Source organism: Rhinatrema bivittatum, chromosome 2 (assembly GCF_901001135.1).
Source record: "Rhinatrema bivittatum chromosome 2, aRhiBiv1.1, whole genome shotgun sequence".
In the NCBI taxonomy this organism is placed as follows: Eukaryota; Metazoa; Chordata; class Amphibia; order Gymnophiona; family Rhinatrematidae; genus Rhinatrema; species Rhinatrema bivittatum.
In genome coordinates, this window is record NC_042616.1 from 136,036,627 (window position 1) to 136,052,704 (window position 16,078).

Genomic DNA, 16,078 nt, shown 5'->3' on the forward strand with positions numbered 1-16,078 from the left:
GAATTTGACTGCAGTCGCAACCCATCAATAGCCTCAAGGCCTACCAATATTATGCTTGTTATGTTAAGATATTATGTTTGTTTTAATATGTAAACCACTAAGATACTACCCCTAGTGCGGTATATAAAAACTTTTAAATAAATACCTAAAACCTCCAGTCAGAATTCCCCTCTCTCTATAAGCCCTGATCACTATAAGCTTCTATAGTGTTAAAATGGCTAACCTGGAAGCTTCTCTCTCAAAGCATGAAGAATAAGTGAACTTCAGGCTTTAGTGGTATGTCCTCCATATACTCAAATTTTTCCAAATAAAAAAAAAAGTCATGGTAAGGACACATCCAAAAAAATTCTTACCAAAAGTGGTGTCAATCCTATTGAAATCAATCACTTATTTGGGAAAAACACAACTTACCAGAAAATTGCCTCAGCTATTTCTGATGATGTAAACAAATTAGTATCGCCAGTCAAAAAAAAACCAAAAACAAAAACACTACTTGCATCATGGTTACCTCAATGTATTTCCTTTTGTTTTTCAAAAGCACAAATTTATCTTTCACAAAAGGTTAACAGTGCAGCAAGAAGAGACAAAAGCAGCTTCTGTAGCCCAAATTCAACAAGCCTCTAGTCAGGATATTTGAAAGGCTGCTACATGGACTTCCATTTACACTTTCACAAAACACTATTGCTTAGACTACCAATTCTGTATTTGGACATAAAGTTCTTCAAAATGTATTTCATTAATAGCTTCAACTTACCCTTTTTTTTTTAAGTGGGCTGCTTCCTCTGGTTTTAAGTCCCTACTTGTGTAGCTATTTGTTCCTGCTTGTCCATGGAGAAAACATATTTGCTTATTTTAAGAAGTGTTCTTCATGTACAGGAGATCCAATCAGATACACAATCCCTCCTGCCTCCCTAAATTGAAACTTAGCCTTTACATAACTGAAATGGCTCCAGTGGCAGCAGCGGTGTTAGAACTCCCGTGCATGCTCAGGAAGAGACTCTCTCAGTCTTTTGGAAACAGGGAAAGCTTTTTTCCATGTTAGATTATGTCACCCCACTTGTGTAGCTGATTAGTACTGCTGTCCAGAAAATATGCTGCTTATAGGTAAGCAAATATGCTTTATAGCACTAGACATGTCATGAAAGTACCAAATCAGCGGAATTATGGCATAACTAGGATTATCGTCACTAAGATAGCCAATACTAGTTCACCATACCCATTATTTTAGACGCTTCAAGTAGTGTATTTAATTCTCACACAAGTAAATTTTGACCTTCATAATAGGCATCATCGTTTTTGCTTGCGCGTTTTCCAACTCTGCCTTATATTTAATCATATGGTCAATTCAGTTCATTTTTGAAAATTTTTTCTTCTATTTTTCAAGATCTTGAAAAATAGAAGAAAAAATTTTCAAAAATGAACTGAATTGACCATATGATTAAATATAAGGCAGAGTTGGAAAACGCGCAAGCAAAAACGATGATGCCTATTATGAAGGTCAAAATTTACTTGTGTGAGAATTAAATACACTACTTGAAGCGTCTAAAATAATGGGTATGGTGAACTAGTATTGGCTATCTTAGTGACGTTGTTATTTCCGATACAGTTAAAACTACAAACGTCTAGTTCTCACTTTGCAATTAATTGATAACTAGGATTATGGCATAACTAGGATTATGATTTCATTAAGTATGTCAGATAAGACACACAGTTGTCTATTACTAACAATAGGAGTTGAGAACAGATCCACATACTGTTATAGCATTTGACAACGATTCAACATCTGGCAAGGAACCAAAATTACTTCCATGGGTAGCAGATTTTTGGCACTCAAAGCAATACTATTCGGCAGCAATAGTATTTAATACCTGAATTCTATCAGTTGAATTAGGACAATACTGCTCAATAGCTAGATTAGGTTTAACCTTTAGTAATTCATATTTTTTTTTATAGAACTGTTTTTAACTCTAAGAACTTAAGAAATTGCCATACTGGGTCAGACCAAGGGTCCATCAAGCCCAGCATCCTGTTTCCAAAAATAGCCAATCCAAGTTACAATACCCAAAACATTAAGTAGATCCCGTGCTACTGATGCCAGTAATAGCAGTGGCTATTACCTAAGTCAACTTGATTAATAGCAATTAATGGACTTCTTCTCCAAGAACTTATCCAAACCTTTTTTAAACCCAGCTACATGAACTTCCCAATGTCCTATAACCAGTTTACATTTACAAGAGTGTTTTATCCTTTTTGAATTTGCTTGAATGAGATGTCAATTTATATTATTCATTATATATTTTATACTTTTCATGTTTTGTATTTTTATTTCTTAGTGGAAAAAGATAAACAGTGAAGTGCCTCAGGAATCTGTACTTGGACTGGTGCTTTTAATCTATCTATCTATAAATGATTTGAAAAGTGGTAAAACAAATGAGATGATCAAATTTGCAGATGACACAAAATTATTCAGAGTAGTTATCACAAATAGATTGTGAAACTGCAGGAAGATCTTGCAAGATTGGGCATCCATATGGCAGATGAAATTTAATGTGGACTAATGCAAGGAGATGCATATAGGGAAAAAATAACCCATACCCAGGAAAAAAGAAGATCTAGGCATCGTAGTGGATAATACATTGAAATGTTCGGCTCAGTGTGCTGCAGCAGTCAAAAAAGCAAACAGAAGATTAGGAATTATTTGGAAGAGAATAGTGAATAAAACAGAGAATGTCACAATGCTTTTGCATCACTTCATGGTGAGACCACACCTTGAATACTATGTGGAATTCTGGTCACTGCATCTCAAAAAAGATATAGTTGCACTGGAGAAGGTACAGAGTAGGGCGACCAAAATGATAAAGTGGATGGAACGGCTCCCCCATGAGGAAAGGCTAAAGGGATTAGGGCCCTTCAGCTTGGAGAATAGATGGCTGAGGGGGGGATATGATATGCCTATAAAATCCTGAAAGGACTTAAACGGGTAAATGTGACATTTACTCTGAGATAATATAAGGACTAGGGGCACCCCATGAAATTGGCAAGTAGCACATTTAAACAAATCTGAGAAAATTCTTTTTCATGCAACGCAAAATTAAGCTCTGGAATTGATTGCCAGAGTATATGGTTAAAGCAGTTAGTTTAGCTGGGTTTAAAAAAGGTTTGAATAAGTTCCTGAAGAAGTCCATAAACTGCTATTAATCATGTTGACTTCGAGAATAGCAACTGCTTATTACTTCCATTAGTAGCTTACGATCTACTTAATGTTTAGGTAATTGCCAGGTACTTTTAACTTAAATTGGCTACTGTTGGAAACAGGATGCTAGACTTAGACCACAGAGTCTGATCCAGTATGGAAACTTATACTGCTTTACAAAATATAACTAGGGGTTGTACATATCAAATAAGCTTACTGAACTTTGACAGTGTAATAAATCTGGTGATGCATTTTCATCATGTCATTTACTTATTGCACTAATGTGCCATATACATTTCTACATGATACTGATTTAAGATAATAGTGACTGAACAAATTCTCATCATGAGCTACCCAAAACTGCATTTTTACAAAATCAATGGGAGCTAAAATATAATTGCAAAATACTGCACAAAAATCAGAACTGGTGGATTTGAAGTTGCCATTAACACATGTATACATAAAGATGACCTGATATTGGGGCAAAAGGTTTAGAGGACAGAGATCTAACAATGAATAGCCCCTGAGGGAAGGATGCCAAGAGAGGGAGAAAGAGGCACAGGAAATGAGAGAAAAGTGAATGTATGAAGAGGATGCAAGAAACGAGCAGAGGAATGGCTAAGTACCAAAAATATGAGCCCCCAGACTTGAATCTGAATTTGGACAACCTTAGCACTCAGTCCGATCATAAGTTTCCCTGACCAAATGCTAGAGTTTAAAAAAAAAAAAAAAAAAGGAGTATTTGACCAGTAAAGCAACCTAGATACCCTCATGAGCCGCTGGGTGCCAAAATGAAGAAATTACTTACCTGATAATTTCGTTTTCCTTAGTGTAGACAGATGGACTCAGGACCAATGGGTATAGTGTACTCCTGATAGCAGTTGGAGATGGATCAGATTTCAATCTGACGTCAGCCTTAGTACATGTACCCCTGCAGAAAGTGCAGCTCTTCAGTATTCTCCTCGAAAAGCAATAATTTGAATAACTTGGATAACTTGATTAATTTGAACTGGTTGACTTGGTTATAGCTGGAAACCGCCAGTGCCCTCAACCAAGAAATGTCAACACCCAGTAGGATGGGTGTCCTAGTTGGAGGAAAGCATGGCTTACCCGTGAATCACTCGCTCTCAGGGATGTCACTCGCGAATTCCATGAATAACGGCAGCCGTGGGTGGGATGCCGAGTCCATCTGTCTACACTAAGGAAAACGAAATTATCAGGTAAGTAATTTCTCCATTTCCTAGCGTGTAGCAGATGGACTCAGGACCAATAGGATGCATAAAAGCTACTCCCGAACCAGGTGGGAGGCTGCCCGTGGCCCACTTAGTTCTGCCCTTGCAAATGCGGTGTCCTCTCGAGCCTGAACATCCAGGCGGTAAAACCTGGGGAAGGTGTGGATGGAGGACCATTTCGTCGCCCGACAGATCTCGGCGGGTGACAGCATCTTGGTTTCCACCCAAGACACTGCCTGGGCTCTAGGGGAATGGGCCTTGACTTGAAAAGGCGGTGGCTTGCCTGCTCTACGTAGGCTGCCTTGATGACTTCTTTGATCCAGCGGGCTATGGTTGCTCACGAGGCCGCTTCCCCTTGCTTCTCCCCGCTGTGAAGGACGAATAGATGGTCAATCTTTTGTACGGATTCTGACCTTTCCAGGTATCAGACTAGGAGTCTGCCGACTTTGAGGTGGCGTAGACTGCGAGACTCTTCCAAATTCTTATGCTCATCTGGCGATGGTAGTGAGATGGTTTGGTTGAGATGGAAGTGAGAAGCCACTTTGGGGAGGAAGGACGGGACCGTGCATAACTAGATGGTTCCCGGGGTGAGTCTAAGGAACGGCTCCCGGCAGGACAGTGCTTGTAGCTCGGACATACGTCGGGCCAAACAGACTGCCACCAGGAAGGCTGTCTTCAATGTTAATAGTCAGAGAGACAGGCCGCAAAGAGGTCTGAAGGAGGCTCCTGCTAAGAAACCTATGACCAGGTTGAGGTTCCAAAGAGGCACCGGCCACTTTAGGGGTGGTCGGATCTGCTTGACTCCTTTCAGAAAGTGCGAGACATCTGGGTGAGAGGCTAGGCTGCCGCTCTCGCTCTTGGTTCCGTAGCATGACAATGCGGCCACCTGTACCTTGATGGAGTTGAGAGACAATCCCTTCTGTAGTCAGTTCTGCAGGAATTCCAAAATCGCAGGAATTTTGACTGAACGTGGAACGATGTCGCGGTCCTCACACCAGGCTTCGAATACTCTCCAAATCCATGTATCTTAGGGATGTGGAGAACTTGCGTGCTCAGAGCAGGATGTCAATTACTGCCCCCGTGTATCCGCTCTTCCTCAGGCGAGTCCTCTCAATGGCCAGGCCGTAAGAGAGAATAGAGCTGGATCCTCATAGAGGATCGGCCCTTGTTGGAGCAGGTCTGTGTGTGGCAGTAGTGGGCTCCTTGTCAGCAGCCTTTGCATATCTGTGTACCATGGTCTTCTTGGCCAGTCTGGGGCCACTAGACGTACTGGTCCCCTGTGGTGTTCTATCTTGTGGGTGATTGCGCCCAATAGGGGCCACGATGGGAAGGCGTATAATAGAGCTTCCTGTGGCCAGGTCTGTACCAGGGCATCGATTCCCTGGGACTGAGGTTCCCGTCTGCGGCTGAAGAAGCTGGGCAATTGGGCGTTGGACCGGTTTGCCAGGAGGTCCATGGTTGGTGTTCCCCAACGGTTTACTATCAATTGGAATGCTGTGATCGACAGCCTCCACTCTCCTGGGTCTAGACTTTCTCTGCTGAGGTAATCCGCAGCGACGTTGTCTTTCCCCAAGATGTGGACAGCCGAGATCTCTTGAAGGTTCGCTTCCGCCCATGACATTAGGGGGTCTATTTCCAGAGACACCTGTTGGCTTCTGGTTCCATCGTGATGGTTGATGTAGGCCACTGTTGTGACATTGTCCGACATTACTCTGACTGATTTGTCTCGGAGTCTGTGACCGAACCGTAGGCAGGCTAGTCTGACTGCCCGGGCTTCTAGGCGATTAATGTTCCATCCAGACTCTTCTTTGTTCCATTGCCCCTGGGCGGTTAGCTCCTGGCAGTGTGCTCCCCATCCTCATAGGCTGGCGTCCGTGGTGAGCAGGATCCAGGTTGGTGAGGATAGTCTCACTCCCTGGCTCAGATGACCTTCTTGTAGCCACCATTGTAGTTGGGTCTGAACTTTGTCCGGGAGCTGAAGACGTACGGTGTAGTTCTGGGACAGCGGATTCCATCGTGATAGTAGTGAGCGCTGAAGGGGTCTCATATGAGCTCTTGCCCATGGCACTACTGCCAGTGTGCCATGGGGCCGAGGACTTGGAGGTAATCCCATGCCGTGGGGCAAAGCTCGCTCAACAGGGTTCGCCACTGGGTCATCAGTTTTGATCTCTTTGTCGGTGTCAGGATGACCTTGTCTTGTTTGGGGGTCGAACCGGACTCCCAAGTATTCTAGAGATTGGGAGGGCTGCAGACAGCTCTTGTTTGTGTTGACCACCCGCCCAAGGCTCTCCAGTGGAGATTTGACTCTGTTGGCTTTCCTCTGGGGACTTTGCCCTGATCATACAGTCGTCTAGATAAGGGTGTACGAGGATTCCTTCCTTCCTCAGTGTTGCTGCTACTACCACCATGATCTTGGTGAACGTCCAGGGTGCTGTGGCTAACCCAAATGGTAGTGCCCGGAACTGGTAGTGATGGTCCAGGATCATGAAGCATAGAAAACACTGATGCTCTTGATGGATCGGAATGTGTAGGTAGGCTTATTTATTTATTCATTTTTATATACCGTCATTCGGTTCAGCCATCATAATGGTTTACAAAGTCAAACAAAAACACATAAATTAAACAGTTACAAAAAAGCTTCCGACAGAACCAGGGATGTAAGGAACTCTCCCGGTTGTATCTTCCTTATTACAGAGCATAGGGTTTCCATGCGGAAGCGAGGAATCTTCAGGTAGCGGTTGACCAACTTGAGGTCCAGGATGGGCCGGAATGTTCCTTCTTTCTTGGGAACGATAAAATAGATGGAATAATGTCCAGTATTTATTTGTTGTGCGGGCACCGGTATTATAGCCTCTAAGGCTAGCAATCTGGTCAGTGTAGCTTCCACTGCCATCCTTTTGGAAGGGTCGTGGCAGGGGGATTCCACGAACTTATCCAGAAGGAGGTGGTGGAAATCCAGGTAATATCCCTCTCGAATGATGGCTAGGACCCACATGTCCAAAGTTATCTCGACCCATCTTTGGTAGAATAAGGCAAGTCTGCCCCCTATGGCTTCTTCCTTTGAACGGGTCGGCTGATTTTCATTGTGGGGTGTGGCTGGGGCCTGGGCCCGAGCCGGCTCCCCTTTTGTTGTGCTTGTTCCGAAAGGACTGGCTCCTGCCTGCGGGGCGAGCCACTTGATATGTGCTTCTGTATGGTTTGAAGCGCTTTGATACTCTGCCCCTGGAAGTTCAGGGGAAGGGTCGCTGGTTTCTCTTATTCCTGTCCTCCGGTAGCCGCGGCAGTGGGGATTCTCCCCATTTGTAAGCTAGTTTCTCTAGCTCGCTTCCGAACAGGAGGGTTCCCTTGAAGGGCATCCTTGTGAGTCTCGTTTTGGAAGATCCATCGGCCGACCAGCTTCGGAGCCAGAGTTGTCTTCTGGCTGCCACGGCTGATGACACTCCTCTAGCTGCGGTGTGCACCAGATCAGAAGCGGCATCCGTGAGGAATGATACTGCTGGTTCCAGGGCTTCTCCAGGAGTGTTGTTCCTGGTCTGTGATAAGCAGGCGTGTGTCACCATGGCACAGCAGGCCGCGATCTGTAGACACATAGCAGAGACGTCAAAGGACTGTTTGAGGATGGATTCCAGACGTCTGTCTTGAGCATCCTTGAGTGCTGCTCCTCCTTCAACTGGGATAGTAGTGCGCATCCACTTTCAGACATGCCAGGAGATCTTTGGCAGCTGGGTCCAGAGGGTACATGGCTGCCAGGGCACGCCCCCCTTTGAACCAGGGAGCATCCTATTCCAGGTCAGTTAGCTGCTGGACGGCTTGTAATAGTGGTAAATGACGGGAGGTTTGACGGAGTCCTGCTAGTAGGGGATTCGCCATAGGCTCCCCCGAGGCACTTGTGCCCAGGATAGCGAGTTTTCAAGCTGTGTGTATCCAGGTCTGGAAGCTCATCCTTGATGAAGAAGCGCCTCATGGTTCGGTGGGGCTCTGTCCCCGGAAGAGTTCCCCTTCCTCCAGAATTGCCCTATTCTACCAAAGATGGGTCGAGATAACTTCGGACAAGTGGGTCCTAGCCATCATTCGAGAGGGATATTACCTGGATTTCCACTAAGTTCCACAAGTTCATGGAATCCCCCTGCCACGACCCTTCCAAGAAGATGGCAGTGGAAGCTACACTGACCAGATTGCTAGCCTTAGAGGCTATAACACCGGTGCCTGCACAACAAATAAATACTGGACATTATTCCATCTATTTTATCGTTCCCAAGAAAGAAGGAACGTTCCGGCCCAACCTGGACCTCAAGTCGGTCAACCGCTACTTGAAGATTCATCTGAGTTGTCCGTATCTCTGAAGGTGGAGCTTCTGGGCGTTGGAATCACTTTCCTGGGCATAGAGGGTCCTGGGATGTTGAGGTCCTCTGGCAGAGGTTGTGGCCATATTATCGGAGGGTCCGGTTGCATGTGGACGAAGGTATGCAGGCCTTTGAAGAATTCCACCCAGGAGATAGATGCTGGGTCTAAATTAAGAGGCACTGTGTCCCTGGGGAGCCCTGTTTGAGGGAGGGTCCCGCTGGGAGACGCTAGGTCCAGCGTACTGTTCGAGAAGCTGGAACCCAGTACCGGCTGGGGACGGCCATGGGCTGGATCCCCCAGGGTCTCCTCGCACTGTATACACAGGGCCGTAGCCTCCTCATGCTGTGCAGCTCTAATGTGACATGCTGGGCAAAGGCCCTGAGCTTCTTTTCCGGTGGTGCCATGGCTTGCGCACATAAAATACAGGGCCCGGGTGGCTTAGTTATGCGCTCCGGTGCGTTAAAGTTGTGCGCATAGGATTGGTACGCGCTTAGGGAGACGTTCGCGCTGTTGTGTGCACAGATCGAAGTCATGCGCCCAGCACAGTAAGCGCGTGGGTACGTGCATCGCTTGTGCGCCCGGTACTTGGGCGCGCAACGTTGTGCGCACAAGATATTTGTGCGCACGGCTCGCGGCGGCGGACAGGGCGGCGAACAGATCAAAATGGTGACGGCGACCACATGGACAATATGGCGACCACCTCGGAGGGTCTCCACGTGGGAGGTCCCTCGGATCTGACCGGGGTCTAGCCCTGCTAGGGCAGATCAACCCGGTGGCACTGGTCCCGGCTGGCGACCTGTGCGACTCCTTGAGCTTCGGAGATCAGAGACTTTTAAATAGATTTCTACCTTACCTTGTCTCGGCGCTTCCCAGTCTCGTTCCGGGCGGTCTCCGGCTGCAGGGGGGAGAGGGAAAATACCTTCACCGTCGCGCTCAAAGTTGCACCTGGCTGCCTCTCAGCCTTACCCGATGTCGGGGGCTAGGTCCCCGCCGAGGGTCAGCCGCCAGACCGAGGCTTACCTCCGAGGGATCGCAGAAATCACCTCAGGAATTCTCAACTGGGGGAGGGACCCAATGGGTTTCACCGCAGGAGAGCGGAGCTCGTCTGTGGAGGGAAGATTTCTTCTTGTTTTGGTTTTCTTTGCTAAATTACTCTAACGCTGTGCTAGAGTCCCAAACTGCTATGGGGACGGAAAATACTGAAGAGCTGCACTTCCTGCAGGGGTATATGTACTAGGGCTGAGGTCAGATTGAAATCTGATCCGTCTCTATCTGCTTTCAGGAGTACACTATACCCATTGGTCCTGAGTCCATCTGCTACACGCTAGGAAAAGCTGGAGTTTTTAGGCGTCGGTGACAGGGGTGCAAATTGTCATTTACGTCTTTGGTCAAATTTTTATTTTATCACAAAAACTGAAGAATGCAAAGGAAAAGGTTTAATGCATGTGGCCTACTAGATGTAGTTTGACTCTACAACGCGAAAGGTGGTGGCGGCGGCAGCACCGCTTCCCCCGGTCAGCTCACAAGCTGATGCGGGCCGGCGCTTACCGTTCTTGGGCAAACTCTGAATCACTTTCACGGCGGCCTCGAACCTGGTCTGATGCAGGGCACCGGTGTCCGCCATATTCGCGCTCAGCCCGCGGCCTCAGCGGCGTCGCATGAGAGATCCAGAGACGCCGCCGGGGGTCACGGAGGAAGATCCCAAACACAAACTGGAGCCCGACAGGGGGGGGGAGCGGGGTCCCGGCCCAGCAGCGCGTGCAATAACAGCTCCGTCTCTCTCTCCTGTCACCACCGCGAGAGCCCCCGCAGACTCATGCTGGGACGACTGCAGCACCACCGGTCACCAGCTCCGGGCTGAATCGCAACCCGGTGACGTTACGAACACCATTACCACCACCACCACCACGCCGCCATCATCAGTGTCGCATCCTAGCGGCTTGCAGGGGATGGTGGGAAATAGAGTTGCGCTTTATTTAATTTATTTTTTTTTTAATGTGCTCGGACATGCTCAGCGTTTCCTTCCTCTGACACCTGAGACGCCCTGCTTCCGCCTTCTTTATTATGGGGCGGGATCTGCGTTTTCATTGGTTTGTCCTGTCACGTGCCTCGTGGCGACGTAAGAGTTGTGAGCTCTTGGTACCGAAGCATTTGGGACTTCTCTGGCGTTTGCACGGCGTTGATGCAGCAGCTACCGTTGCCTTCAAGGACTTTCTGCGCTGGTGGGGAGTGTCCACTGCACCGCTGCTATCATCCATACCCTACTGATATCTCGTGTTATTTCATAACTTAGCTTAGGCGTGTTTTTAATCAGGCTAATATGTTTTTTGCTTACGACTGTTCTCTCTCTTTGTTTCACAAATCCCTTCTCCAGACGTTGCTGCTGCAGGAGCAGCAGCGAGTATTTACCCCTGCCCCACGCAGGGAAGAGGCTGTAGCAGCGCGGGCAAAGCATTAGGATTGCCCCCCTCCAGGGCAATCGCTAGTCAGCGGCTGCTTGTAGGCGACCCGAAATGTGCCGAGGTCGGCTGGGGGAACGCTTAGGCACCATAGGAACGGAAGCGGGGCTGCCAACCGTCAGTGAATTTTCTGACGACCAATAAAATAAAAAAGACACATCTGACAATATATGAGTGACGCGTGCTGGGATCAGGGCTACAGGAGTCGGGGACCATTAGTAGAAGGTGTCCCTCCACACAAGATTGTCTCCGGTAACTATTCTTGCCATTTGAAACAGGGACTGATGTACTAAAGTACACTAGAATTGATCCTTAGTGTCCCTAAATGCGGTGCTTATTGGGTGTTAATAAATGCAAAGGAGGCATGAACAAGGAACTGTAAAAACTTAAACTTAACTATACCTTAGAAAGATGTAGTTATCTTAATACGCCTGTGAAGTATTTTATGTGCATAATAGGTAAATGCACGGTTTTGCAATTTCATTACCTCAGAATAGATTTTGTTTACACTCTTGAAAACTAGTTGGTGCATAAAAAGTACCTTGCTGTAGCGTTTAATATGTATTAACACCATTGCATTAATGCAGTTTAGCACTTTGGTCCCATAGTATAAGAGAGAGGTACAGGGTTACCACATGATTTATATGCATAGGATAATAAAGATGCAAATAAAATATAGTAATTGATGAAGGGGGAAGGGTCATGAGGTGAAGGATGATGAGAATGCAGAATGTATATATAGTATATTTGTATAGGGATAAGGCAAAAGGCATAGCTTAAGGTAATATATACATATATCAGAACTTAATTTGTAGACAAAAAGGAAATGGAACCCTGGAAGGATGAGGTGGGTAGGGCCAGGCTTGAGCTGTGCAAAGAGGCAGGACCAAGGCCAGAATCAAAGCCATGTAGCTGTCCTTGTCTCCGTAAACAGCTTTGCTTCCTCCAAGAGCCAGAGGGCCATAAGTGATGATTATTTGGAGGAAAATTCTCTGTTAAAATTCCAGTCAGTGTGGTTTCAGAAGAGACTATAGTAGTACCAAGTCTCTGTTATTAACATTGGGGCCAATGCAACTAAAACGCACTATGATATTAAGTTGGAGGATGTACAGAAAAGCAATATTTTTTTCTTTTCTGTCTAGCTTGTGGGAGTGCTCAGAAATTAACACATGCTCTAGGCAGGTATTAATTTCTGAGTGTAAAAATGTGCATATTTGGATGTACATTTTTTTTTTTAAATTTAGGATGAATAACTAATAACCTCATCAATATGTATTTGCATGTGATGAGTGCTATTAGTTTCACAGCGCGTTGGATGCGCTAATCCCCTTATTGCATAAGGGGATGTGGATGTACCTAAACAATCCGCATCCAACTGCGGGTTAAACAGTGCGCGTAGCTGAGCGCAATGTATTGCATTGGCCCCATTGTCTGATACCATCTTGAGGGCCTTTGATAGTGGACAAAGTTATTTGTTGCTTCTTTTAGATATTTCATCAGTATTCAATACCATTGAATATCATTTATTATTTTTTCTTTTGGCCGAATTGGGAATAATGGGTGCGGTGGGAAAATGGTTTTCATCTTTTGTGTTGAACAGAGGTTTTTAGGCTATTTTTGAAAATAAAACCTCTTCTTGTCAACATGGCATGCTCCAGGGATCATGCCTATGCGCTCTTCTATTTAATGTCTACATCGCTCCATTATGCAATCTTTTGGAGAGTTTAGGATTAGAATTTAAGATATTTGTGGACGATATTCAATTTTGTTTTCCAATAAAAGATTCATTGTCTTTAGCTGTAAGTGAACTGAAGAGTTATTTACAGATAATTAAAACTTGGCTGTTTACCAATCGTGGCCATAATAGATGGTGCATAGTCCTATCTATGAGAAAATGTAAAACTGTTAGCTACAAAAGTCCCAGGGCTTGCAAAAAGGGGCGGGGAGGGGGTAGTCTGGGGGCATGGCAAAGGACAGAAGCAATGGAGCGAAGAAACAGGAAAATTTCTGTTTTGAATGTCCAGGCAGTAAATCGTTGTTAAGCCTGCACACTCCATCGAATCACAGGACGGGGCTAGGGTCCTTATCAGCACAGCACAGATTGCTCTCATGACATTGGGCACCTTGTGGGAGGGAGGAACATGTGATTCATACCGACTTAAGAGGTCAGTTAGATAGTCTGGGTCACCACAATGGAGTTCTGGGAAGTGCGTAGAAATGGAAATCCCTAGCACCTATGCTTGGGTGCACTGAATCCCTAATTAAGAGACTATCAGACACAATCTCTGTGCTGGGAGAGGGAGATAGAGGGCAAAGCTCCTTCCACAAACCTGGAAAGGGTTTTTCTTTCTCCTATAAAGGAAAGCAATGACTCCTCATGAGTGACTGACATCTCATTCTTGCTACTGAAGTAAAAGAGTCCTCTGAGTTTTGCTTTCCTGCTTCCTGAACTTGGAGAATGTTAAATGTTGATGAAGAGAAGCAGTTAAGGTCTTCCCAAAGTTCCCTGCTGTTGGAGGCATAGAGCAGGTCAGGAAACTCACAGCCCTTCTGCAAGGGTGAGGACCTTGCTAAGTTATTATTTCGGCTTTAATTATCAGAAATAAGGAATACAGGATGCTGTTTTTGCCTTTGAGAATGACTTACAGGGCTCGATGCCTAAACCTCCACTTAAAACTTTCAATTCAGAATGAAAAATCATTGCTACTGCTGCTATTGCAGTAGCCCTTGCAATCCCTTTGTTAACAGTTCCAAATAATTTTTCACTGAAATTGGATCATCTGCAGAAATGGTGAAGTCATCAAAATACAAAACTGTTGTACGGTATGTAGCAGGGTCAGTCTCTTCCACATACAAGCCACTCATTACAAGCCACTCATCACCATTGAGACCTTCAGCCTCTTGCTGTATGTTGGGCACACATCTAGCATCTTGGTATTTCCCTGAGTTGCAGTATGAGCCAAATTAGAAATGTCTTTTCCCTTTCAAATCTTAAGGCTCCCATCTTTGTCTTCTCTTAGGAATATCATTTCTAAGCTGAATAAAATAGAGCGGCCTCGGAGGGAACGTCCCTACACCCCCACCTCCACCCCACCTTCCCTTCCCCTACCTCCCCTGCCCTTTCCCACCTACCTTTTTCTTTTTTTAACTTCTGTTTCCAAACTTACTTCAGCCGACTGCCGGCGAGCAATCCCCGGCACAGCGGCAAATGGCCGCTGTGCCGGGAGCCTCTGGCCATACCCCTGCCATGCCCCCGGACTACCCCCCTCCCCCCCCCCCGGACCACCTCCTCCCCACCCCTTTTTGCAAGCCCCGGGGCTATACGTGCGTCGCCGGGCCTTTTGAAAATAGGCCCAGCGCAAGTAACCTTTTGAAAATCTGGCCCATAAGCTGTACAACAGGAAAAAAAATTGGGTTGTATATTGTATGTTATGTAAAAATACCACGCAGGTTTCATGTACATCACTCGTTTGGGGCAAGATTTTAATCAGTCTAAAAATCTAGTCTAGGGTCAAGGTAGTTTTCACTGGGTCTGTACAGCTTAACCTTCAAGCCAAATTGCTGGGAACACTGGGGTTGTTCCTTGAATTCCCTTTTAAAGCCCTCAGGACCAATCAGATTCTTCAGGGGTGGCACTAGGGTAAGACCAGGCTTTATACGCTATACTCTGTGACTCTGTACACCAATCAGCCTCTGCATGAGCAGACCCTGCTTCAAGGTCAGTCAGAGCATTTTTGCCTTAACACCTATATTACAGACACCCGTCTATCATTTGTATACATATATGGTTTATTTCTTTTTTTTTTAAACATTCTATTTATTAAATATAACTCAAATGTACAGCATAATACAAATGAAAAACCAAGTCAACAGATCTTATAGCCAGTTGAGGTGAGGAGTTTTATTTCTTCCCACCTAATATATACTTGTCGTGAAGGGTCTGTAATTACTCGTGTTGTTATATTGGTGTATCTGTATCCCCCAGCAATACATTCCTGGGAGAGCCCAATCTTGACAGCTCTTGGAAGCTAAACAGAAAAGGCTTGGCTAGTAGCTGAATAGGTGCCAGGTTACTGGGGCTATCTGCAAGAAAGCTACTCCAGTCTAGGATTTCACAACAAGGCTTTATTTTAGAATATATTTTAACAGAAAAAAAATATGCCTTGGTTTATGCTTGCAGGATTAGGTGTTAGATTTCAACCTCCTTCCCAGACTCCTCAGCATTGGATACTCACTGCATGGCAGGGAGCCACTATTTCATGCTCTGATGTGCATATTATTAGGACCCGGCAAAAGAACGCATAGGGCGTGTGTGAGCATCTGGGCACATGATTCTGTGCACTCTGGGGAGAGAGTCAGGTGGTTGCCCCAAGGACGATATTACTTGCTCAAAACTACTTAGCCTGCCTGGACCTGGTCTACTTGCCTTTGCAATAGGTTCCTTGGCCTGTTCCTGTCGTGTTTGCTGTGTGCCTGTTCTGGATGCTGCTCCTACCTGCTTTCTGCCTGTCTTGACCTTGGACCGTTCTGGATTCTGCCTGCTAGATGCCCATCTTTTACTTGGGCTGTTCTGGATTCTGCTTGCCTGCTTCCAGCCTCGACCCCGGACTGCCTCCTGGCTTCAGTCTGTGCCTGATTGTGTCTTGGGATCCGCCTAAGTCCTGCTGGTCATCCGCACCAAGGGCTCAACCTGAGGGAACAACTGTTAGTATTGGTTAAGCCTCCCCAGGTCCCTCTTTGGCACTTCCGCCTGTGGTCAGACTCATCAGTGGTACGTCTTGCTGCTTCACCACACAGGGGTCCACCTGTAGTCTGAAATGGCTTACGAAGTGGCCAGAGGGCTACCCCCC

At 46.0% G+C, this 16,078-nt stretch overlaps 1 protein-coding gene across 1 annotated transcript in view; it reads right to left on the bottom strand.

Annotated features, from left to right (window-relative positions):
- The window catches only part of LOC115083231 (acyl-CoA-binding domain-containing protein 5-like), a 62,735-nt gene extending 51,917 nt beyond the window's left edge, over positions 1-10,818 (bottom strand). Inside the window, exon 1 of the mRNA XM_029587040.1 lies at positions 10,318-10,818. Coding sequence (XP_029442900.1) covers positions 10,318-10,393 — 76 coding nt within the window. The 5' untranslated portion in view covers positions 10,394-10,818. The remainder of the gene's footprint in view (positions 1-10,317) is intronic.
- Between the last annotated feature and the right edge of the window lie 5,260 nt (positions 10,819-16,078).